The 27,086-nt window shown below is 42.2% G+C and overlaps 1 protein-coding gene across 4 annotated transcripts in view; it reads left to right on the top strand.

Moving 5' to 3' along the window:
* The window catches only part of NPAT (nuclear protein, coactivator of histone transcription), a 62,724-nt gene that overhangs the window by 4,610 nt on the left and 31,028 nt on the right, over positions 1-27,086 (top strand). For 2 of the 4 annotated variants that reach the window (XM_074015160.1, XM_045371088.3), the window contains exons 2-5: positions 7,384-7,660; positions 20,943-21,061; positions 24,642-24,702; positions 26,745-26,817. In XM_074015160.1, coding sequence (XP_073871261.1) covers positions 24,690-24,702; positions 26,745-26,817 — 86 coding nt within the window. In that variant the 5' untranslated portion in view covers positions 7,384-7,660; positions 20,943-21,061; positions 24,642-24,689. The remainder of the gene's footprint in view (positions 1-7,383; positions 7,661-20,942; positions 21,062-24,641; positions 24,703-26,744; positions 26,818-27,086) is intronic. The other 2 variants (XM_005579532.5, XM_015435666.4) reach the window with 1 other exon arrangement.

Genomic DNA, 27,086 nt, shown 5'->3' with positions numbered 1-27,086 from the left:
ATTAATTTATTTATTGAGGTGGAGTTTCACTCTTGTCATCCAGGCTGGAGTTCAGCAGCGAGATCTCGGCTCACTGCGACCTCTGCCTCCCGGGTTCAAGTAATTCTCCTGCCTCAGCCTCCTAAGTAGCTGGGATTACAGGCGCTCGCCACCACGCCCAGCTAATTTTTGTATTTTTAGTAGAGATGAGGGTTCACCGTGTTGGCCAGGCTGGTCTGGAACTCCTCACTTCAGGTGATCCGCTCGCCTTGGCCTCCCAAATGCTGGGATTACAGCCATGAGCCACTGTGCCAGGCCTGTATTTTCATCATGTTTGGATTTTCACTCATCTAACATCTGAGATTTAGAATTAATTTGTGCCTAAATTTCCCGTTACCTGACTGAGAATTGGTTATAGTCAGATACTTAATGATGATAAATAAACATTTTGTAGGCAGATATTAATCATATATATATAGTAAGGCCTAATTTAATAGGTTTAATAGGTTCAATAGGATCTTGAAAACTGCAACTTTAAGCAAAATGATATATAATCTAACTAATTTTACCATAGGCTAACTGATACATACAAGAATTTCTTCAGCATATTTTTGGTCACAAAAATATCACCACACTTGTAAATAAAGTCCAAAACACTTCTAATATTAAACATTGAAATAAATGTAAGCTATACATACATTTAAGAAGGATTAATAAAAACAAGATAATTACTTACCCAATTAGTCCAGTTCAAGGTTGCAGGTAGCTAGAGCCTATCCCAGCAGCTTAGGGTGCAAGACAGGAACTAACCCTGGGCAGGATGTCATTCTGTTGAAGGGAGCACTCCCACACCCACATACATTCACTCATGCTCACACTGTAATAATTTAGACACACCAGTTAACAACATACACATCTTTGGAGTGTGGGAAGAAACTGGTGTACCTGGAGAAAACCCATGCAGGCATGGGGAAAATGTGTAAACTCCATATATAACAGTGTCCTCGGCCAGAAATTGATTTTTTTTCCTCATCAGCAATATAACAAAAACATTGAACAAAATGATGGTATTTGAGGACTTGGTATATGATGATCAATGAACATGAGAGTAGTCAACTATGTACTACATTATTTTGGAACTTTTGGGACACAGCTAAACCAGAATACATCAAGTCTAATCTAAAATGAGAACTAAAGATTGCCAAAGTTGAGTATATTTTTAAGAGCAGAAGATAATGTATCCTAGATGTTACTATTTTGAGATGCATTATAACTTAAACACTTATTATAGAAGTAATCTATCCTTTAACAGTCTCATCTCGTGTGTGCTATACAGAGGTATAATGTTTTATGAAATGCCATGAATTATCTGTGATGATTCCTTTCCAGGTTACGCTAGCACAAATGACAGTATTTTTCTGAAAAAAGTTAACTGTATCGCTGTATTCTGTCTAGGGCATTGTTTCTCAACGTTTATTTCATTACACAGCTTTAAGGAACCTTCTTAGGCTTTTTTTTTCCCTGACCCTCCTCCCCACATGAAATTTTAATGTTTTAGTGTCATGAATATATTGTATATGTTTATATATCGTGTATATCTGTGATTATGCATAAAAAGAGGGAGGGAGATTTTCTTCATTGCTCCCTGTCCCAGAACCAATTTTCACCCTCTTAGGGCAGTATCACTCCTTTTGAGAATGCATGGTCTAGGGGACAGCAAATCTACTTTAAGGTAGATACAAATCTACTGCAAATCTATAGTGTATTTTAATACCACCATCTATCAGAAGTCCCCAAGTGACTGAATGCATCTAGGGTGATAAGTGCTTGAAACTCCACCACGAAAGGGAAGTATATTTGAGATCTTCAATTTAAATCTTGAAGCATATGAGGAAAAAGCTCCAACTGTCCTAATTTCAAGGTGATTCTAATAGTTCATAGATGTTTTAAATTTTTGTGTTTACAAAAAGCTAGTAACAGCTAACTCACCTATTCCAAATATTATAATTGTCAGAAAGCCAGCCATCATAAAAATTACTTTTCAGCCAGCTGTAGTTTTCACAAAAAGGGAAGAAAACGTTGCAGTGTATCTTTGATCTAATTAATTTCACATCTGTGGGTTGATGTTCAATGACAGAAAGATTGAAGTCATGTTATCTGAGATAAAGCTTTCTTCAGATATCCAAATGTTTTCTCCAAAACACAATGCCGTCGGGTTTTGATGTGTATATTTGTTTGTTTCTTCTTATTAGCAAGAGGTTGGAAAACAAATTCATCCACTACAAGTAGAGAGTGGTGAGTTGATTCCCAAATCACAGCTAGGGCGTTGCCTGTAATGAGATGACCATATTCTTGCCCTTTCCTTTTTAAAACCTTGGTGTAGAATGACTTCGTAGGCCATCTTACTAGTTTTTTCACCTGTTGGACCTGGTTAAAGATACAGTTCCAGGTGAAGAGAGTAGAACCTTATAAAGTTGGAAGAGATCTTAGAAATAATTTCCTTTTTTATCTTTTAAGTTCAGGGGTACATGTGCAGGTTTGTTATATAGGTAAACTTATGTCATAGGGGTTTGTTGTATGTGTTATTTCATCACCCAGGTGTTAAGCCTAGAACCCATTAGTTATTTTTCCTGATCCTCTGCCTCCCACCCTTCACCATCCAGTAGGCCCCAGTGTGTGTTCTTCCCTCTATGTGCACATGCGTTCCTATCATTTAGTTCCCACTTACAGTTTTAGTAGCTAACAAATACTTATTGACAATTATGCCAGCACTGAGATAAGTGTACTTCAAAGGAAAGTGTAAGGGAATACTTATAAATATTAAGTAATACCTGTAAGGGAATATTTAGTAGTGGGGAATAGGGAGTAATTTTACTAAACTGTGAAGAATGAGTTGAAGATAGCTAGGCTGAGAAAAGATTAGCTGCCCAAGCAAAGGAAATAGAATATACAGTGGCCTTGAAACACAGTCAATGGTATATCTGTGGGACTGAAAGACCAGTTTGGCTGGAAGCAATAGAATGGCAAAACATAGGCTGAAGAGGAAAGTAGGGTATGAAGCAAGTAGAACCTCATACGATACGTTAAAAATTTGGAATCATAGGCCGGGTGCAGTGGTTCACGCGTGTAATCCCAGCACTTTGGGAGGCCTAGGCAGGCAAATCACCTAAGGTCAGGAGTTCCAGACCAGCCTGGCCAACATGACAAAACCCTGTCTCTACTAAAAATATAAAAATTAGCCAGGCATGGTGGCAGGCGTCTGTAATCCCAGCTACTTGGGAGGCTGAGGCAGGAGAATCACTTGAACCTGGGAGGCAGAGGTTGCAGTGAGCCAGGATCGCACCATTGTGCTCCAGCGTGGGTGACAAGAGCAGGACTCCAACTAAAAAAAAGAATTGGAATCATATTTTTTTCATCGAGATACAATGCACATACTACAAAATATAAAATTGGTTGGTTTTCAGGGTATAAAAATCCAGGATATTTGTGGATTCATAATGTGCAGATATCACCACTTATTTCAACATTTCCATCACTCCAAAGAGAATCCTTATACTGTTAAGTCACTTCCAATTCCCCCTTCTCCTGTCCTCTGCCAACCACAAATCTACTTTCTGTATCTATACATTTGCCTTGCCTGGACATTGCACATTAATAAAATAGAATGTTTGGCTTTTTGTGTCTGACTTTCACATAGCATAATGTTTTCAGCATTATTCCATGTTGTAGCTTTTTATAGCTGAATATTTCATTATATGAATATGCCATATTTTGTTTGTCCATTCATTAATGGACACTGTTATGAAGAATGCAGGCCAGGTGTAATGGCTCACCCTGTAATCCCAACGCTTGGGAGGCCAAGGCAGGAGAATTGCTGGAAGCCAGGAGAGCGAGACCAGCCTGGGCAGCATACTGAGACACCCCATCTCTACCAATAAATAAGTAATTAGCTGGGCATTTGTTTGGTGGTACATGCCTCTAGTCCTAGCTACTGGGGCGGCTGAAGTGGGAGGATCAACCCAGGAGTTCAAGATTATAGTGAGCTATGATTGTGCCACTCTGCTCCAGCCTGGGTGACAGAGTAAGACTCCGTCTGTGAAAAAAAATAAACTGACCATAAATGTTTGGATTCTATGCTTCAGAATTGACTAGATAAATAAGAAAAGAAAGGTCTGGATTTTTTATTTTGTTCCACTAATTTATGTGTCTTAACCTCATGCCAGTATATCGTCTTGATTACTGTAGCTTTATAGTAAGTTTTGAAATAGATAAGTGTAAGTGCTTCAACTTTTTCTTCATTTTCAAGAATTATTTTGGCTATTCCAGCCCCCTTGTATTACCTTATGAGTTTTAGGATCAGTTTGTCAATTTCTGCACAAAAGGCAGTTGAGATTATTATAGGAATTGTGGTGAATGTATAGGTGAATTTTGGGAGTATTGAATTTTTAACAGTATTGAACCTTTCGGTCCATGAACACAGTAGGTCTTTGCATGGATGTAGGTCTTTACATTCCTCCATTGATGTTTTCCAGTTTTTAGTATGCAAGTCCTTTACTTTTGTTAAACTTATTCCTAAGTATTTTATTTCTTTTGATGCTATTGTAACTAGCATTGCACTCTTAATTTTTGGTTGTTCATTGCGATTGATTGACTTTTATATATTCATTGTGTGTTCTGCAACCTTGTTGAAGTCATTTATTAGCTCTAATAGTTTTTGTTTTGTTTTGTTTTGTTTTTGAGACAGAGTTTAGCTCTTGTTGCCCAGGCTGGAGTGTAATGGCTCAATCTCGACTCACCACAACCTCTGCTTCCCGGGTTCAAGTGATTCTCCTGCCTCGGCCTCCGGAATAGCTGGGATTACAGGCATGCGTCACCTTGCCCAGCTAATTTTGTATTTTTAGTAGATCCAGGGTTTCTCCGTGTTGGTCAGGCTGGTCTTGAACTCCCGACCTCAGGTGATTTGCCGGCCTCGGGCTCCCAAAGTGCTGGATTACAGGCATGAGCCACCATGCCTGGCCTAGGGAGGTTTCTTCTCTTTTTTGAAACAGAGTCTCGCTCTGTTGCCCAGACTGGAGTGAGGTGGCACCATCTCGGGTCATTGCAACCTCCACCTCTCTGGTTAAAGTGATTCCCCTGCCTCAGCCTCTGTAGTAGCTGGGATTAAGGTGGACGACACCATACCCGACTCATTTTTTTGTATTTTTAGTAGAGACGGGGTTTCACCATGTTGCCCAGACTGGTCTTGAACTCCTGACCTCAGGCAATCTGCCTGCCTTGGCCTCCCAAAGTGCTGGGATTATAGGCACAAGCCATGGTGCCCAGCCTCTAATAGTTTTTTTTATGGCTTCCCTAGGATTTTCTATATAAGACATGTCATCTGCAAATAGGGGTAATCTGACTTTTTCCTTTCCAATCTGGATGCTCTTTTTTTTTTTTTTTTTGAGATGGAGTCTTGCTCTGTTGCCCAGGCTGGAGTGGAGTGGCACTGTCTCAGCTCGCTGCAACCTCTGCCTCCCAGATTCAAGCGATTCTCCTGCTTCTGCCTCCTGAGTAGTTGGCATTACAGGCATGCGACACCACACTGGTTAATTTTTATATTTTTAGTAGAGATGGGGTTTCACCATGTTGGGCAGTCTGGTCCGGAACTCCTGACCTCAGGTGATCTGCCCACCTTGGCCTCCCAAATTGCTGGAATTACAAGTGTGAGCCACTGGACCCATCCTGGATGCTTTTTATTTCAAGTTTTTTCCTAATTGCCCTGGCTAGAGGATATATGCGATGTTGAATAGAAATGACAAGAACAGACATTCTTACCTTTTCCCTGATCTTATGGGGAAAGCTTTGAATTTTAAACCACTGAAGATGATGTTACTTGGCTTTTTTTTTTTTTTTTTTTAAGATACCTCTATCAGGTTGAGGAAATTTCCTTTTATTTCTAGTGTTTTTATCATGAAAGGGTGTTGGAATTTGTCTTTTTTGGTTTCTTTGGTAGTGTTTTGTTTTGTTTTGCTTTTGAAACACATTCTTACTCTATCATCCAGGCTGGACTACAGTGGCATGATTATGGTCCACTGCAGCCTCAGCCTCCCAGGCTAAAACTATCCTTCTACCTCACCCTCCCAAGTAACTGGAACTATAGGCATGTGCCACCATGCCCAACTAAATTTTTAATTTTTTGTAGAGATGGGGGTCTCACTATATTGTCCAGATTGGTTGGATTTTGTTCAGTTGCTCTTTTTCCATGATAATGTGACTTTTGTGTTTTACGCTGTGAATATAGTATATTACACTGATTTATTTTTATTCAACCAACCTTGCATTACTGCATTAAATCCCACTTGGTCATGGTGCATCACTGTTTTCATATGTTGCTGGATTTGAATTGCTAGTGTTTTGTTAAGGATTTTTTTTTTCCTGGAGACAGGGTCTCACTCTGTCACCTATTCTGGAGTGCAGTGGCACAATCACGGCTCACTGCAGCCTTTACTTCCCAGGCTTAAATGATCCTCCCATTTCGGCCTCCTGAGTAGCTGGGACCACAAGTGCATACCACCATGCCCAGCTGACTTTTGTATTTTTTGTAGAGATGGTGTTTTGCCATGGTGCCCAGGCTGGTCTGGAACTCCCGAGCTCAAGCAGTCCTCCTGCCTTGGCCTCCCACAGTGCTGGGATTACAGGTGAGAGCCACTGTGCCCACCCTGTTGAGGACTTTTATGTTCACTTTGTGTGTGTGTGTTTTTTTTTTTTTTAGACAGAGTCTTGCTCTGTTGCCAAGCTGGAATGCAGTGGCGTGATCTCGGCTCACTGCAACCTCTGACTCCCTGGTTCAAGCAATTCTCCTGTCCCAGCCTCCCAAGTAGTTGGGATTACAGGCACACCCCACCAGACCCAGCTAATTTTTGTATTTGTAGTAGAGATGGGTTTTTACCATGTTGGCCAGGATAGTCTGGATCTCCTGATCTCGTGATCCGCCTGCCTCGGCCTCCCAAAGTGCTGGGATTATAGGCATGAGCCACTGACCCTGGCCCCTGTGTCCACTTTCATAAGGAATATCGGCGTGTAGTTTTGTGATGTCTTTCTCTGGTTTTGGTATCAGTAATATTGGTCTAAAAGAATGAGTTGAGAAGTCCTCTCCTACGATTTCAAAAAGAGTTTGTAAAGGATTGGTGTTTCATTCTGTGTTTTGTAGAATTCACCAGTGAGGGCATTTGATTCCAGCTCGGCTTTTCCTTGTGAGAAGTTTCTTTATTACAAATTCCGTTTCTGTACTTGTTATAGATCTATTCAGATTTTCTGTTTCTTGAGTCCTCGTAGTTTGGGTCTATTAGTCTGTTCTTGTGTTTCTATGAAGAAATACCTGAGAGTGGGTAACTTATAAAGAAAAGAGATTTAATTGGCTCACAGTTCTTTAGGTTTTGCAGGAAGCATGGTGCTGGCATCTGCTTGCCTTCTGGAGGCCTTGGGAAGCTTAACAGTCATGGCAGAAGGTGAAGGGAGAAGCTGGCCTCTCACATGGCAAGAGTGAGAGCAAGAGAGAAAGAGGTGTCACACACTTTTAAATGACCAGGTCTTGTGAGAACTCACTATCTCAAGGATAGCACCAAGGCATGAGGAATCTGCCCCTGTGACCAAAACACCTCCCACCAGGCTCCACCTCCAACATTGGGGATTACAATTCAAGGTGAGATTTAGCAGGAGCAACATCTAAACTAGATGAGGGTCTTTCTAAGAATTACTCATTTCTTTTAGGTTCTCTAAATTGTTGAGATAACAACTGTTTACACTATTCCTTTACATTCCCATTTATTTCTATAATACTGATAGTAATATCCCGTCTTACTTTTCTGATCTAGTATAATTTGAGTATTCTCTTTTTTTTTTTGGTTGGTCTAGCTACAGAATTGTCAACATTGTTGACCTTTTCAGAGAACTAGCTTTTGTTTTTATTCATTTTTCTCTATTTTTATTTGTTTCATTTATTTATACTCTGCTTATTTCCTTCTGCTTTGCTCTTTTTCTAGTTTCTTAAGGTAGATGATGCAGTTATTGAATTTTTTTTTTTTTTTTTTTTTTTTTGAGATGGAGTCTCACTCTGTCACCCAGGCTGGAGTACAGTGGCGTGATCTCCGCTCACTGCAAGCTCCGCCTCCCAGGTTCATGCCATTCTCCTGCCTCAGCCTCCCGAGTACCTGGCACTACAGGCGCCTGCCACCACACCCAGCTAATTTTTTGTATTTTTAGTAGAAACAGGGTTTCACCGTGTTAGCCCGGATGGTCTCGATCTCCTGACCTCGTGATCCACCTGCCTTGGCCTCTCAAAGTGCTGGGATTACAGGCGTGAGCCACCGCGCCTGACCCAATGTGGTTATTGATTTTAAATTTTAAAATTTTTGTTTGTTTGTTTGTTTTGAGACAAGATCTCAGTCTGTCGCCGTGCTATAATGCAGTGGCATGATCATAGTTCACTACAACCTTGAACTGAACTACTGGGACTATAGGCATATGCCAGCACACCTACCTAATTTAAAGAGACTTTTTTAGACACAGGCTCTTGAACTCCTCACCTCATGGTACCCTCCTGCCTCAGCCTGCCAAATAGCTTGGATTATAGGTGTATGCCACCATGCTTGGCTTATATTTTATTTATTTATTTTATTTATTTTTGACATGGAGTCTTGCCCTGTCACCCAGGCTGGAGTGCAGTGGCACGGTCTCAGCTCACTGCAGCCTCTACCTCTCAGGATCACCCAATTCTCCTGCCTCAGTCTCCTGAGTATCTGGGATTACAGGCGCCTGCCACCACACCTAGTTAATTTTTTATATTGTTAGTAGAGACAGAGTTTACCATGTTGGCCAGGCTCATCTCGAACCTCCTGATCTCAGGTGATCTTCCTGCCTCAGCCTCCCAAAGTGCTGGGATTACAGACATGAGCCACCGTACCTGGCATCTCTTTTTTAAACACAAGTGTTTATAGCTGTAAATTTTCCAGTGTGCACTGCTTTAGTTGCATCTCATAAATTTATTGACACTTATTTCATATCCTAATATATGGTTGGCCCTGGAAAATGTTCCATTTACAGTTGAGAAAAATACGTATTATGCTGTTTTTTACTGGAGTGTTCTATAGATATCTGGTAGGTCTAGTTGCTTTACAGTTTAAATTTTCTGTTTATTAATCTTCTGCCTAGTTGTTCTATGTATTACTGAAAGTGTGGTATAGAAACCTTCAACTTTTATTGTTGAATTATCTGTTTCTCCCTTCCCGTCCATGAGTTTGCTTCATACTTGGGCTCAGTTAGGTGTATTTGTGTTTGTAAGTGTTATTTCTCTTTTTTTTTTTGAAGACAGGGTCTCACCCGGTTGCCCAGGCTGGAGTACAGTGGTGCAGTCATGGCTCACTGCAGCCTTGACCTCCTGGGCTTAAGCTGTCCTCCCACCTCCACCTCTAGAGCAGCTGGAACTACAGGTGCACACCACCAAGTCCAGCTGATTTTTAAAAACCATAGAGGTGGGTTCTCACTAGGTTTCCCAGGATAGTCTTGAACTCCGAGGCTCAAGCGATTCTGCCGCCTCAGCCATTGTTATCTTTTTGTGGATTGACCTTTTTTGTCGTTATCTTTGTCTCTAGTAACAATATTTGTCTTAATATCTACTTTGATACAGGTTGAGTATCCCTAATTCAAAAATTCAAAATGCTTCAAAACCAAAACTGTTTGAATACCAACATGACCCTCAAAGGAAATGTTCATTGGAGCATTTCAGATTTTCAGATTATCAGTGCTCAACTTAAGTATAATGCAAATGTTCCAAAATCTGAAACACTTCTGGTCCCAAGCATTTCAGATAAGGGATACTCAACTTGTATTAATACAACAACTTTAAGTCTTACTTGATTACTGGATGGTATAATCCAGTAATCTTTACTATCCTTTTACTTTCACCCTGTTTGTGTCTTTGAATCAGTCTGGAGCAGCTGGTGCCAAGACGCCGGCTGCAGCGCTGGAGGTGTGGCCAGGGCTGTGTGCTCCACAACGGCAGCGGGAGCTGGAAACAGATGGGTGCCCTGTCCCGTTCCAGGTTGGATGGGCAGGAGCCCTGCCCTCCCAGGTGCAGCTGCAGCTGTGGAGCAGGCATCCCTGCACTCTCGGGGGCCCAGGAAGCCCCCCTTTCCCCGCAGGCTTGGAAGTGCCTACTCCCACTGCCTGGCCTCTCCCCGCTCCCAGTGTCCACTCCGATTTCAGAGTAAAGTTGAGGCTGAGCCTGCTGCTGTCAGGACCTGGCCGGGTGTGTGCACACTAGGGACAGCACCAACACACCAGCCTCATGCTGCCTTGGTCCCCCTCCGTACTTTCAGCTCTGATGAGCATGTGAGGGAGGCCGAGGGTGAGGCTGAAGGCAGCTCGGCATGGACCTGCCCCTTGGCATGAACAGCCTAAGCACTGTGAGCACCTTAGATGTCAGGTTGATGGTGGCAGAAGGCAGATGGTCACCTAGGCGGAAAGGGGTGGGTCCCCGGTGAAGCTACACCTTCAAGCCAGAAACATCTAAAGCCTGGAGGCCAGACTGCAGATCCAATGCCCAGAGTAAGAATTTATGGTGCTTTTTCTGGGCCCACCCGTGGCTGCCCATGGACCCATCAGCACATACTTCCTTCCATATGAGGCCTGTAAAAACCCCAGACTCAACCAGACTCACAGAGATGTTGGGACTACCAGCTGTGAGAAGGAACTACTCACTATGCGTCTCCTCTCCACTGAGAACTGGTCACTTATTGGGACAACCTGCCTGCAGAAAGGAGCTACCCACTGCAGGTCTCTTCTCCACTGAGGGTTAGACACTCGTCAGGATGACCTGCCTGCAGAAAGGAGCTACCCACTGCAGGTCTCTTCTCCACTGAGGGTTAGACACTCGTCAGGATGACCTGCCTGCAGAAAGGAGCTTCCCACTGCGGGTCTCCTCTCTGTTGAGAGCTGGACACTCGTCAGGATGACCTGCCTATACAGAAAGGCACTGCGGAAAGGAGCTTCCCACTGTGGGTCTCCTGAGGACTGTTCTGTCACTCAGTAAAGCTCCTGTCTGCCTTGCTCACCTTCCAGTTGACCGTGAACCTCATTCTTTCTGGACGCAGGATAATAATGTGGGACCCACTGAAAGGCGGCACTGAAAGATCTGTAAAACAAACAGGGCTGAAACATGCCCCCTCGCTCACCACATTGCAGACAATGAGAAGGAAAGAAGAGCTGAGGCCCTTTGGGGAGCCCAGACCTAAGAGCTCCCCAAACCCGGGCTGTGACACCCTCTTTGGGGCTCTGGGGTTCCTGATGTCTCCAAGCTTCAGGGTGCCACTACGTTCCCCAGTGCCCACAGTGGAAGCCACAGTGGTGTGCCTGATCCAGATGCAACCTCACAGGGAGCTATTTCCTGGATGTGCCCGCCCACTGTATCCAGCATGCCTGGCTATGCTCAGTGGCTGGACCCCACGCTCACTCATACACCCCCTCACTGCTTCATGCCTGGCTCACCCCTAGCAGGCATGGGATTAGGCCCAGTAGCATGAGCTGAACACAGCCTGTTGGGCCAAGTGAGTGGAACAAGCCCAGCAGGCCCTAGCAAAACTCAGGCAAAGGCACCACCAGCCGCAGAAGTTTCAAACTGGAAAAGCGACTCTCTGAGGATCCTGTAACAACAGCATATAGTTGGATCATGTTTTTAAGGTCATATAAATTACACCTTCATACATTGTATGCCCATATTGTTGTGTACAGTTATCTTTTTAAGCAGAGATGGGGAAGAAAGTTTACATACAACAAATGCTTGTACTCTTTTATTTTTATTTATTTATGTATGTATTTATTTTTGAGACAGTCTCGCTCTGTCGCCCAGGCTGGAATGCAGTGGCATGATCTCGCCTCACTGCAGCCTCTGCCTCCCCAGTTCAAGAGGTTCTCATGCCTCAGCTTCCCAAGTAGCTGAGATTACAGGCGAGTCCCACCACGCCTGGCTAATTTTTTTGTATTTTTAGTAGAGATGGGATTTTGCTATGTTGGCCTCAAACTCCTGGCCTCAAGTGATCCACCCGCCTGAACTTCCCAAAGTGCTGGGATTACAGGCATGAGCCACTGCACCTAGCCTATACTGCTTTATATTATGTTGTTATCAAGTTACTCTCCAATATCATCTCATTTTAGCCTGAAGGAGTCCCCCTTTAGTATTTCTAACAGGGAAAATCTGCTAGCAACTAATTCTTTTAGTTGTTTATCTGATAACATAATTTTTAAGTTTTAATTTGGAGTCTTGCTAGATATAGAATTCTTCCTTGAGGCTGGATGTGGTGGCTTACTCCTGTAATCCTAGCACTTTGTGGGGGCCAAGTTGGGAGGATTGCTTGAGGCTAGGAGTTCAAGACCTACCTAGGCAACATACAGTGAGACACCATCTCTATTAAAAATTTTTTTCTCTTAATTAGCCAGGCATAGTTGTGAGTTCCTGTTATCCCAGCTACCTGGGAGACTGAGGTGGGAGTATCGCTTGAGCCCCAGCATTCAAAGCTACAGTGAGCTATAATGGTGCCACTGCTCTTCAGCCTGGGCAACAGAGACCCTGTCTCAAAAAGAAAAAAAAATTCTTGGTTGACCTTTTTTTGCTATCAGTTTTTTATCTTTTATCTTCAACAATCAAAGTAAACATCAGGTCTTTGAATATCATCTCACTACTTCTGGTTTCTGATGAGAAATCAGCTGTGAGTCTTAGAAACCCTTGTTATGTGTTGAGTTGTTTCTCGCTGCTTTCACGATTTTGTTTGTCTTCATATTTTTAGTTTTATTATGGTCTAGGTATGGATCACTTAGTTTATCCTACTTGGATACTGGAGCTACCTTCATGTGTAGATTTAAGTTTTTTCTCAAATTTGCACATTTTTGGAAATTCTTCAAATATTCTTTCTGGCATTTCTATCGTTCTAGGATTTCCATTATGCTTATGTTGGTACACTTGATGGTGTCCCTTAGGTTTCTGAGGCTCTGTTCACTTTTCATCATTCTGGATTTGTTTCCATTCCTCAGATCAAAGGACTGTTACAACTCTGTCTCCTTCGTGCCATCCACAAGGCAGCGAATGATAGGGGGCTGTGTTTCAGCTCATTTGTGTTATAGCTCGTTCAGTCCCACTGCCCTGCTCTGGCTTGTGGCTCCTGGGCCTGCTTGACCCTGCCACTGCTTCCTGTCATGTGGGGCGGCTATCCAGTCCTGGCAAAGGCAGTGAGGGCTACAGTGTTACAGCCCCTTTCCCACCGGCAGGTTCCGGGGTCTTGTCCCACGTCCAAGAAGAGTGAGGTTACACAGACATGAGAGACTGAGCAAAGTGGAAAACGGTTTTTGTTGAGCAACAGAACAGCTCTCAACATGAGAGGGGACCCAAAGTGGATAACCCTCTGTGTGATAGGGGGCCCAGAGGTAGGTAGCCCCCACATGTGGCTGAGTCTGGCATTTTTATGGGCTCAGAATGTGGGAGTGCATGTTGAATGGTCTATGGTCAGGCCTGGAAAAAGCATAATTGGATTGGCCTTAGGCATCAAGGAAGTTCTCATTCTAGTTGTGGACTCTGCCTGGAACTGGCATCCAGTTTTCAGGTTTCAGGCTGTCTTTGACTTGAGTTTTGGGTTTCACCATGTACCTGCCCCTGTCTGCCTGGGAATTTGTCTCTTGCTGCTATCAATCCTCCCTCTGAAGAATATGTCTAACTGCCATTAGGATAAGGACAATGACCACAATTGCTGCTTTCTGTTGACAGGGGTGCCGTTTTGCAAAAATGGCAGTCCGATCTCTCTCAGAGGCCTATCTAAGAGTTCCTAGTAAAAGGGAGCCATCATCTGAGGCTCCATTGGCACGACCATATGGAGTTTGATGATCTCTAATTGAGAAGAAACAAATTTTACAAGGAGGTTAAATATATATGGACCAAATAGTATATTATACAAAAAGGAGCTGGAAGAGAGAAATGTAGTCCCAAAATAACAGAAATAAGGAGCAAAACAGACTAAACATGCTGAAACAATGTTATGGCAAGGGCTGTTTCACCCTGGTGAAAGAAATTAAATCTTGTATGGGGGCAGTTAAACTTTAGAAGAAAAATAACTTTTTAGGGGAGTATATAATCCCTTGGGAGTTCAGGATTAAGGGATCCTTGGCAAAGATGCCTTGTGGGGAACAGAACTAGGGTGAGAAGAGCAAGCATAGGAGAGACTATAAAGAGGATGTCCATGATAGGTTAATGACACTTAACCTTTTGTCATATTTAGCTTGAGGTCTCTGATTTTTTTCACAGTGGTACTTCGGGTACTGTTCCGGGTCAAGAGAGGTAATTCCGTCAGTTTTCCTAGGCCTTTAGTCATATAATGAATATATATAATGAATCTAATGTATATATATACACACATATATACGTATATATACACACATATATATTCATTATATAATGAATATATAATATATATTCAATATATATTCATATAATGAATATATAATGAATATATATGTGTGTATATATACGTATATGAATCTAAGATACATATAGATGTGTATATATAATGAATATATATATAATGAATCTAAGAATCTTTTCCGGTGACATTTACTGGCGTAGGAGTAGAAAGGAGTATGGTGTAAGGTCTCTCCCAGTGTGGACCTAGAGAGGGAGAGAGGATAGGAAGTGCCTTTACCCAGTACTGTGCCCCCTGGGTTGAATAGAGATGGCCCTAGTTCCCAGAATTGGGCTTCTGACAGTTGTTTCAGTTCCTATTGGAAGTGGACCAAAGATGTTATACATGTAATCTAATCAGAGGTTTCTTGGTCTAGCAAGAAATCATTGGTGAGAAAAGGTCATCTGTATATCATTTCGAAGGGAATTAAACCCAGCTTTGTAGGGGTGTTTCTAACATGTAGTAGGGCTATGGGAAGAAGGGTAATCCAGGGCAGATGAGTCTCTCAAGACAGTTTTCTGTGGTACCTTTTGATAATGTCATTTGTCTTTTCTACCTTTCCTGAAGATTGTGGTCTCCAAGCACAATGAAGATAGTATTGTATGCCTACTGCCTTTGAGACCCCCTGGGTGACAGCTGCCTTGACGGAAGGGCCATTATTACTCTGGAGGTGTTTAGGAAGTCTAAAGCAAGGAATTACATCATTAATTAGTACTTTTATCACCTCAGAAGCTTTCTCTGTCCAACATGGAAATGCTTCTACTCAGTTAGTGAAGATATCTACCCACACTAGGAGGTATTGGATGCCTCTTGTCTTCCGCATGAGGTGAAATCTGTCTGCCAGTCTTCCCCTGGGTAACCTCCCATTATTTGGGTTCCGGAAGGGAGAAGATGTTGCTTGAGGGGATTACTTCTAATATTAACAAGTATTTCTAATACTTCTAAGGCAAGTCTCACAAGCATTAGTGACCGGTTTGACCATTTTTAGCAGATTTTTACCTGAAAACATTTGGGCCAATTGATAGGTTTTATGCTTACCTAGGTGGAGGGCTTGCTGAAGGATTTTAAGAACTTTTAAGAACTACCTGGCCGGTAGCTGGTATATAAAGTTTGCTGTCCTCTGATTTTAGCCATCCCGAAGGCCAAAAGGTGTGTCCCTGAGAGGTGGCCCATTCTATTTCTGCAGGAGAATATTGAGGTTTTATTTCTCTTGGAGCCCTTCCAGATCAGAGGGGCCTCAAGTGGATCAGAAATCTGGGGCCCTCTTGCTGCCAATTTAGCTGCTCAGTCTGCCAACTTAGTTCCTCAGCTATTTCATCTGTTCGCTTTTAGTGGCCTGTACAATGTATTATTACCACTTCCCATGGAAGGAAAACTGAGGATAATGATCTCTTAATTTCCTGGTGGTATGAGAGACCTATTAGCTGTGAGGAAGTCCCTTTCTTTCCATATAGTGGCATGGGCAGGGAGAACTAGGAAAGTATACGCAGAATGAGTATAAATGTTAACTGCTTTCCGTTTGCTTAATTCACCCTCGTGAGGGCAGTTACCTCAGCTAGTTGATCACTTGTGTCTGAGGAGAGAGGCATGCTGTCAATAATATCATTTAGGGTGACTGTTGCATATCCTGCTTTATTGATCCCTTATTCCACAAAAGAACTTCCATCTGTGAAGAGAATCCAGTCTGGGTTCTCTAAGGGAGTTTCTTCGAGGTCCTCTCTGGCCACATAGGTTTCCCCTCACTATCTGTTCGCAGTCATGTTCAAGCTCCCCAGCTTTCTCTGGGAGGAAAGTTGCTGGGTTTAGGGAGGGACAGGTTCTTAACTGGGCTGCAGATCTCTCTAATAGCACTGCTTAATATTTGAGGAGACGATTGTCCTCTACCCAGAGCCTCCCCTTAGAAGACAGCAGTCCTGCCATATTATGTGGGGTATAAATGGTTACGTTGTACCTCATGGTTACCTTAGTGGCCTCTGGTACTGACAAGGTTAGTGCTGTGACTGCCCGGAGGCAGACTGGCCATCCTTTAGCTACCAAATTAAGCTCCTTGCTTAGGTAACCTACAGGTTTCTGGGCTGGATCTTGGGCCTGAGTTGGAACTCCCTGGGCCATTCTCTTCCTTTCTGATACGTAAAGATTGAATGTCTTCCCTATGGGAAGACTAAGGGCTGGTGCCTCAAGCAAGGCTTGTTTCAGTTGGTCAAAGGTCCTTTTAGCCTCTGGTTCCCAAATTAGGGAGTGAGTCTTAGTCACCTGAGTCTCCTTTATTGTGTGACATAAGGGACAAACTATTTCACCATACCTGGGTATCCATAGTCCTGTAATCCCCAAGAATCCTCTCAGTTACTTGAGGGTTTTGGGGAGAGGAAAAGAGGAGATGGACTTAATCCTTTCTTCACGTAGTTCGCTGGTCCCCTCTGACAAGACTAGACCTAGGTACTTCACTGAAGTCTGATAGAGCTGAGCCTTAGATTTTGAGACCTTATATCCTCTGTTAGCCAGAAAATTAAGACAAGCCTTACGCTCGTCCTGAGACTTCCTTAATTGGAGCGCAAAGGAGAATATCATCATCTACATATTGTAAACCGGAGGATAAAGGAACTCAGATCTTTTGACAACACCTGCCCAAACAGCTGGGGGCTGTCTTAGAATCTCTGTGGTAACACCATCCAGATTAGCTATGTAGTCTGGTTGGATGGATCCTTGAATGCAAACAAATACTGGCAGTTGGGGTGTAATGGTATGCAGAAAAAAGACGTCCTTTAGGTTCAGGACTGTGAACCATTTAGTTCTCCCAAGTATTTGAGTTAGGGTATAGGGATTGGGAACCACCATATGGATTGGAACCACATCCTCATTAATGAGGCAGAGGTCTTGGACCAGTCTCCTTCCTTTATTGCGTTTTTGTAAATCCAATATTAGAGTATTACAAGAGCCGTTGCAGGGTATAAGGAAGCCCTGCATCCTGGAGTTATCAGTGATGGCTTCTAGCCCTTTCCTAACTTCTGGTTTTAGGGGATATTGTCTCTGGTTAGAGAAGCTGGGATCCTTAAGGTGGACCCAGACCAGTATGGCAATTATGGCTGCACCAATTTTCCTTTGAGTTGCCCAGACTTCTGGGTTAATTAATATCAGTCTGCACTAAGGTGAGACAAAGAGTCTGTCCTGGAGCCATAAGGATGGTGGGTCCCATACCAGCTAAAATAGCCCTGCCTAGCAGAGGAGTTGAGCTTCCAGGCATGATTTAAAAGTCATGGATAAACAAAAGGTCACCTCAACTATAACTAAGGGGTTGCGAAAAACATCATGTTAAAGGCTTTCCTGAGACATCCCTAACAGTCATACTAAGAAAGGAAGGGAGGACTGGCCTAATAAGTTGCCTCCCAAGAGGGAAAAAAAATCAGTCCCTTACACAGCAAAGCTCCCTGTAGTCACAGGACTATGCTGACTCCTGACAAGGTTGGGGCGGGGGAGGGGAGGGCGGGAACAACTTAAATGCAGGGAAGGGAAGTTGCCTGAGGGAAATAGCCTCTTGCCCGATGCAAATGAGTTCCTTCAACAGGGGAAAGAAAACTCTCAATCATTACATCCTTCTTCTAAGAACAGACAAAAACCAAGTTGTTCTGAATTACACTGCTGATGACTAAGCAAAATGCTCATTCCACTCAGTAATATTGTCACTGTGGTTTGCAACAACACCCTTAATGTTGTATATGAAGACGAGATAGGAGCCAGGAAAGAGAGAAAGAAAATGCTATAGGAAAGACTGGAGGTCTTGACTGACACCCGAACGGGCTCTTGGGGATTGAGGCCAGTCCAGGAGCCTTCAGGTAACACTGAGGTGTAGCCTCAGCCAGATGCCTTCACTTGCCGGAGGACCTTATTCTGACCCTATGCAATGGCTAGACCTCTGTGAAGGCAGACTGGATTGAAACAAAGCCAACATTCCCAGTACCTGAGGGTGATGGCAGAGGCTTGGCAAAGTCTTCCCCAGCAAGCCTGTCCTTTGCAACTGTGCCATTCGCTCTTAACTGGCTGACAGAGGTCCAGTGCTTCATCCATTTTTGGAAAAAAAATGTGAAGGCAAGAAGCCTCAGAAATGAAAGTGTAAGAGGTCCACTCTTACCCTTCCACAGATCCCAGACAAGCCTCCAGAAATGACACAGGATTCATTCATTGCCACTGTGCTGGAAGCATCTCCGTGTCCTGTGGCACACCTGTCTGGGCCTCACTCACCTCTAGGCTCACTGCTGGGCCCTCTGCCCACTCGACCCAGCAGACTGCTTCTGGCCCGGATTCCATGCCCACTGCAGCTCTGCATTCAGCCCACAACTGGTCCAATTGTGCCATGATTGTCTTCTACCTTGGGAGCCGGCATCTGGATGAGGGTGACATAGCGGGACCCAAAAACTTGGAGATACCAACAACCACAGAGCCCCAGCTGTTGCCCAGGGAGTCCCCAAGGACCATTACAACTCTCTCTCCTTCCCCCCGCCCACAGCATGGCAAACGGAGGTGGCAGGGGAACGCACGTTTCAGCTTGTTTGTGTTACAGCTCGTTCCATCCCCCTACCCTGCTTCAGTCTGCGGTTCCTGGGCTGGCCCAGCCCCACTGCTGCTTTCTATCGGGTAGCTGCCCAGTGCCAGCAGAGGACTGGAGGGCTACAGTGTTAGAGTTCCTTTCATACCCACCGTTCAGCAGGTTCTGGGATCTTGTCCTGCGTGTAAGAAGAATGAGATTATGCGGACAATGGAGAGAGAGCAAGGCAACAGCTCTCGACACGAGAGAGGACCCGACATGAGTAGACCTCCATGTGAGAGGGGATTCCAAAGGCGGGTAGTCCCCATGTGTGGCTGAGTCTGAGGTTTTTATGGGCTCAGAATGGGAGAGTGCAGGCTGATTGCTCCATAGGTGAACCTGGAAAAAGCACCATTTGATTGGCTAAAAGGCATCGAGGAAGTTCGCATTCTGGTCATGGACTCTACACAGAACTGGCAGTCCAGTTTTCAGGCTTCAGGCTGTCTTTGGCTTGAAGGTTGTCAGGTTTCACCGGGTACCCTACCCCTGTCTGCTTGGGAGTTTGTCTCCTGCTCTTATCAACTGTATTATTTCTTTATTCATATTTTCTATTTGGTGAGAGATTATTCTCATAATTTTCTAGACATGGATTCCTGTAGCTTTTCCAGCTTATTTAAAAATAGCTCATTTATAGTCTCAAGTCTAATGTCTGGATTTCTCTGGGCAGACTTTTGGTTTTTTGACTCTATGAGCCATACTTTCTTATTTCTCTGTGTATCATAATATTTTGTGAAAAAATTGGATGTTTTAAATAATATAATGCGACAACTCTTGGAGTTAGATTTTTCATCTTCCGTGTTTTTTGTTGTCTTAGATGTTGCTGTTTGTCTAGTGAGTTTGCTGAACTAATTTTATGCAGTCTATATTCTGTGAAGAGTTGGTATTCTATGATTGGATGATGATTTCCTTAACTACTGGGAGCAAATAAATATCCCATGGTTTGCCAAGGGGGTCTGTGTGTGCATTGGGACATGCTTTAGTTCAGCCAAGCAGTTGACCCACTCTGCCTTAGCCTTCCTTCACTAAAGTTAAGGTTCTTCTTGGAATTGGTAATGCTTTGATTCCCAAAAGGCATAAATTAAGAATTAAGGGAGTTCCTGTCTCACTTTTCATGCAGAGTAGGTCTTCTGTTCATTCCTTTTTTTTTTTTTTTTTTTGAGACGGAATCTCACTCTGTTGCCCAGGCTGGAGTGCAGTGGCGCGATGTTGGTTCACTGCAAGCTCCGCCCCCCAGGTTCACGCCATTCTCCTGCCTCAGCCTCCCATGTAGCTGGGACTACAGGCGCCCGTCAACACGCCCGGCTAATTTTTTTTTTTTTTTTTTTTTTTTTGTATTTTTAGTAGAGACGGGGTTTCACCGTGTTAGCCAGGATGGTCTCGATCTCTTGACCTTGTGATCTGCCCGTCTCGGCCTCCCAAAGTGCTGGGATTACAGGCGTGAGCCACTGCGCCCGGCTGTTCATTCTTTTTATAAATCGTTTGGCAAATAAATGAAGTATACAAATACACAGCATTGTTGTGAGAACATAGTTTTCTGATAACCCAGTAAGTGAATTTATACCATCAATTGACCTGGTCATTATGGAAGTTACGCAGTAGAGGAACATAGTTATTTATCATTAATTTATTGGTCCTCCTGTAAGTACTGTGAAATAATTATACTTGGTTAAACACTTTATTTTACTAATTTAGCTAGAATTGTTTCCTGTGAAAGGGCCATCTGTTCTATGAATTATACTTTGTATTGCAGCACAACCTGGTGTTTCTGTTCAAGGCTGCCAAACACTAGAGCATTCCACCTAAGGTTTAAATTGTGATATCAGTACATGCTATAGCATTTTCAATAGCAGTTTTAACCAGAAGTACAGAATTCAATGTAAGTACTTAAACTTTTATTTTTTATTTAGGTTACTTACAGCAAGAAAACCTCATTTCTACCTGCCAGACTTTTATTTTGGAAAGTTCAGATTTAAAAGAATATGCAGAACACTGTACAGATGAAGGGTTTATTCCAGCCTGCTTACTGGTGAGTTATTTATTCCTTAAGGGAAATACTTCATCAACACAAGAGACTACATAGTCATAAAATCAGCTTATCAGAAAAAATACTGAAATTGGCAGAAATTTAATGGTTTATATTCATGCATGACTGGTAAGACCCAAAGACGACCAGCTGTTCTTTTTACAAATTTATGCCAAAACTATTAAATGAATTACAACTTTGACTCTGAGAATTAGTTTCAAAATGACACCCTCGTTTATGATTAGTTTCGCTGCTGCTGTCTCCAAGCCTTTTTTTTTTTCCCTTCCTGACCTGTATCTGGCTGCTCCTTTCAGACAAATACAAAACAGATATTTTGATTTATTATTGTCATTTCTTTTGTTAAATATCACTAGACCAACAAACCATCATTTGGCACGTAGTGGATACCTTCCAGAACTACATTATTTCACATGGTGTTTACTATTTTATTTTAAACATGGCTCCTTGAAGACTATCACAGATAACATCAATGTCTGCTTAGGAAACTGAAAATGACGCAAAACTAAAGTTAAGCAAGGTCATAGAATACAGAGTATACACAAATCCATTGTATTCTGCATGCCTGCAGTGAACAATTGAAATTTGAAAAATTTTTGAAAGTACGCATTTATAATAGCAACAAACAAACAAAATGCTTAGAGATAATCTAACAAAATATGTGTGAAATCCAAATGCTCCAAATTGCCTGAAATCTAAGGCCTGAATAAAAGGAGAATTGTACGGTGTGCACAGATCGAGAGACTCAATATTGTTAAGGTGTTATTCCCCCCAATTTAATTATAGATTTTTTACAGTCAAAATGCCTGCAAGCATTTTTATAGGTAACACGGAGCTGAATTCTAAATGTTAAATGGAAAAGAAACTAGAATAGCCTAAAGAGTTTCTGAAAAAGAACAATTTGGAGGACTCACATTACCAGATTTCAAAACTTACTAAAAAATATAATCAAGATTAAGGGACATTTTTGATAGTTTAGGCACGTAGATCAGTGGAACCAAATACAAAGTCCATATAGAGACCCATACATCTGATTTTGACAAAGGCTTAAAGGCAATTCATTGCAGAAAGGATGGTCTTATCAACAAATGTTGCTGGAACACTCAGACATCCATATGTAGAAAAAGAACCTCTACAAATACCTCGTACCTTATGCAAAAATTAACCATAAAATGGTTCAGAATGTAAAACACAAGACTCTAAGACTTCTAAATGAAAACATAAGAAAAAAATTGTGCAAAGTTGGATTTGACAATGAGTTTTTTATATGACACCAAAAGCATGGGCTATAAAGGCAAAACTTAGCCCAATTTATAAAAAATTAAAAACTTGCTCTACAAGAGGCATGTTAAAAGAAATGGGCTGGGCCAGACACAATGGCTCATGCCTGTAATCCCAGCACTTTGGGAGGCCCAGGCAAGAGGATTGCTTGAATTCAGGAGTTCTATACCAGCCTGGGCAGCATAGTGAGACTTCATCACTAGAAAACAATTTTTAAAAATTAGCCAGGTGCGGTGGTGCACTTAGTCCCAGCTGCTTGGGAGGATGAGGCTGGAGGATCGCTTGAGCCCGGGAGGTGAAGGCTGCAGTGAGCCACAATTGCACCGCTGCAATTTAGCCTGGATGACAGAGTAAAACCCTGTCTCAAAAAAAAAAAAAAAGGTTGGGTGCAAATTTGTATCTTACATGTCTGAAAAAGGGTTTATACCCAGAACATATGTATAGAACTCTTAAAACTTAACAACAAAAACCAAACAATTTTTTTAAGTGGATAAGAGAACTGAAGATACTTTTACCAAAGAAAATATACAAATGGCAATAAGCGTATGAAAAAATCTTCCAAATCATTAGTCACTAGGAAAATGCAAATTAATACCCCACTGAGATACGAATATCTATTAGAATGGCTAATATAAGAAAACAGGTTTAAAAACTGGCAAGTCCTTGACCACAAATATGCAGAGCAGCAGGAACTCTTGTTTGTTACTGGTAAGAATTAAAGATCATACAGTTGCTTTTGAAAACAGTTTGCATTCCCCATGTGAACCAACACTCACATTACCCAAATCAGTTGAAAAACTTGTGTTCACACAAAAACCTAGACACTGGTGTTTGCTAATAGTGCCTAAAAACTGAAAACAGGCCAAGTGTGGTGGCTCACACCTGTAATCCCAGCACTTTGGGAGGCCAAGGCAAGCGGATAGCGAGATCAAGAGTTCGAGACCATCCTGGCCAACATAGTGAAACCCCATCTCTACTAAAAATACAAAACTTAGCCAGGTATGATGGTGCGTGCCTGTAGTCCCAGCTACTCAGGAGGCTGAGGCAGGAGAATCGCTTGAACCTGGGAGACGGAGGTTGTGGTGAGCCGAGACTGTGCCATGGCACTCCAGCCTGAGCAACAGAGCAAGACTCCATCTCAAAAAAAAAAAAAAAAACTGAAAACAGGCTAGGCGTGATGGCTCACACCTTTAATCCCAGCACTTTGGAAGGCTGAGGCAGGAACATGGCTTGAAGCCAGGAGTTCGAGGCTATAGTGAGCTGTGAGCAGCCATTGTACTCTAGCCTGTGTGTCAGAGCAAGACCCTGTCTCTAAAAAAAAAAAAAAAAAAAAAATTAAAAACTAGTGACAATCGGCCGGGCGCGGTGGCTCAAGCCTGTAATCCCAGCACTTTGGGAGGCCGAGACGGGCGGATCACTAGGTCAGGAGATCGAGACCATCCTGGCGAACACGGTGAAACCCCGTCTCTACTAAAAAATACAAAAAACTAGCCGGGCGAGGCGGCGGGCGCCTGTAGTCCCAGCTACTCGGGAGGCTGAGGCAGGAGAATGGCGTAAACCCGGGGGGCGGAGCTTGCAGTGAGCTGAGATCTGGCCACTGCACTCCAGCCCGGGCGACAGAGCCAGACTCCGTCTCAAAAAAAAAAAAAAAAAAAAAAAAACTAGTGACAACCAAGATGTCTTTCAAAAAGTGACAGACTCTGATGTGTTCATAACAAAGCAATACTACTACTCAGCAATAAAAAGCAACATGCTATTCACACAATAACATGGATGAATATTAAATAAATGCTTCTAATTTCTTCTAAATTAACAGTTCGGAACAAATAACAAATTGTAGATAGTGGGAGCCAAATTCCTCACTGTGTGAGAAAGAAGATATAAATAAGCATAATAATGAAACCAGTGGTGTTGGGTTATAATCTGAGATATTAGTATGACACTGTGGTTATTTTAATATATATACAGATAGATGCAGAAATACAAATGCTTGTGTATATGCATTTGTACGTGTATGTGTAGCTGTCTGCTGAGAGGGTCTAGAAGCAGTAATACCCAAGTAGCTATAATGTCCTAGTCAAACGGGCAAGATTCTTTAGAAGCTTGGATGCAAACCCTAATGTCAGTGGCTATTTTCATTTTCGATTACCTGCTTCTTTACCCTTTCCTCATCAGCTACTCTGCAGTTAGATCTTTTATTAACTTGAATGGTGGAATCTTTTCTTGTGAGAAATTATTGGTAGTATTATACACTTTTGGTAATATTTGATCTTTTTCTTTTCAGTCCTTATTTGGAAAAAACTTGACAACAATTTTAAATGAGTATGTAGCTATGAAAACAAAAGGTAAGAGTTCTGATTTGGAGTTTTTTTGCTGATGTGTACAATATTTATCTGCTTGATTTAGTTAAAAATAATTTTTAAAGGTGTCTCATAAAAGCCTTGAGAAAACTTGTCTCCGTTGTGATGACATAAATTTTTCTGGGACACATCTAATTTGTTTGTGGGTTTTGTTTTTTGTTTGTTTGTTTTTGTTTTTTGTTTTTGAGACAGAGTTTCACTCTTGTTCAGGCTGGAGTGCAATGGCATGATCTCGGCTCACTGCAACCTCCAGCTCCTGGATTCAAGCTATTCTCCTCCATCAGCCTCCCAAGTAGCTGAGATTACAGGCCTGCACCACCATGCCCGGCTAATTTTGTATTTTTAGTAGAGGTGGGGTTTCTCCATGTTGGTCAGGTTGGTCTCAAACTCCTGACCTCAGGTGATCCACCACCTCAGCCTCCCAGAGTGTTGGGATTACAGGTATGAGCCACTGCCCCCGGTCATTTGTTTGTGTTTATATTGAGTGATACATAAATTGCAACAATCTTTATATTAGCAAAAATAACCCAAAAATTACCTTTAAAAAATATATAAAATAAAACTCTTACCTCTATGTTATCTATACTGATAAACAGACATCACTATGTGTTAAAAAGTTTTAAACTGACATTTTAATTTTAATTCTATGTAGTCTAAGTCTGAACATAGAAGCCAGTCATAAACTGGCTTATACTTACCAGCATATAAAATTCTACTTGCCTTAATTAAGGATGTTTTAGAGAAAAAGTTTTGACTACTTATTCTCTAATATTGATTATTTTCAATAGCTTATAATATTAACAAAACAATTAGCATTAAACAATTTGCATAAGATAACATAAAAAGAAGCTTGACTTTTGACGTTGTCACTGTGTATAAGCATTGTGCTATGTGCTTTCATATGGTTTTTTTCATCATTTAATATTTTGTGGTTTTTGTTTGTTTGTTTTTTTGAGACGGGGGTATCTCTCTGTTGCCCAAGCTGGAGTGCAGTGGCGCGATCTCGGCTCACCACAACCTTCTTCTCCTGGGTTCGAGCAATTCTCCTGTCTCAGTCTCCCGAGTAGCTGGGACTATAGGCGCACACCACCATGCCTAGCTAATTTTTGTGATTTTAGGAGAGACAGGGTTTCACTGTGTTGGCCAGGCTGGTCTCGAACTCCTGACCTCATCATCTGCCCACCTTGACCTCCCAAAGTGCTGGTATTACAGGCGTGAGCCATCATGCCCAGCCTCTCATTTACTTTTTAGAATAACCCAGTGAGAGAGATTGTTTAAAGCCATTTTTAAATATGAGAAAATTGAGGATTAAATTTCCACACTTACAAAGAATTTGCATAACCTTTATGGTAATTATTATAAGACAAATTTTTTTTTTTTTTTTGAGATGGAGTCTTGCTCTGTCGCCGAGACTGGAGTGCAGTGGCCGGATCTCGGCTCACTGCAAGCTCCGCCTCCCGGGTTTACGCCATTCTTCTGCCTCAGCCTCCCGAGTAGCTGGGACTACAGGCACCCGCCACCTCGCCCGGCTATTTTTTTGTATTTTTTACTAGAGACGGGGTTTCACCGGGTTAGCCAGGATGGTCTCGATCTCCTGACCTCGTGATCCGCCCGTCTCGGCCTCCCAAAGTGCTGGGATTACAGGCTTGAGCCACCGCACCCGGCCAAGACAAATTTTTTAAATTCACTTTCATATGTCATATGATATCAGATAGAACAAAGACCAGAAAAAGTGTTTCTCCCTTTTTTAATAAAATGAAGGTGTAAAATTATTGGCCAAAAAATGCTCAAGAGATTTTACAGATGTCCTTTTCTACTCATATTTGTATCTGATACTCAGTGACTTTAGAAGAGAAAGCAACCTTATTATAGCTTTGCAAGCTATTTTACAAAGTAGATGGATTTCTCATTTTCCAACATACTGTCAATAATCGAGAGACAAGGTTTTTTTGTGTGTCTTTGTTCAAAATGAATGATGAAATTTCTTCACCTGGGTTTATTAAGAACTTTTTCCTCCTGTGATTTAGAAACATCAAATAATGTCCCAGCAATAATGTCATCTTTATGGAAGAAATTGGACCATACACTTTCTCAGATCAGGTAATAAGCTATTAGAATGTGCCTAATGATTTTGGAATTCAAATACACTTTGGGTTTAAATCTTCTTGAGACCTACACAGTATACTTATGTAACACTTATGCAGTTTTGAAATTACTCTAGAGGTTGCTGGTACTGTGGAGGCTACTGACTGACATAATTTAAAATAAATAGCATATTTTTAATAAAATACTTAGAAAACTAAGCTATGTAGTAGTTTAATGACATTTCCAAGTTTCCATAGCAATTTAGAGGCAGATATATTGTTAGA

Source organism: Macaca fascicularis, chromosome 14, assembly GCF_037993035.2.
Source record: "Macaca fascicularis isolate 582-1 chromosome 14, T2T-MFA8v1.1".
Lineage (NCBI taxonomy): Eukaryota > Metazoa > Chordata > Mammalia > Primates > Cercopithecidae > Macaca > Macaca fascicularis.
This window is presented reverse-complemented; position numbering and strand designations above follow the sequence as displayed.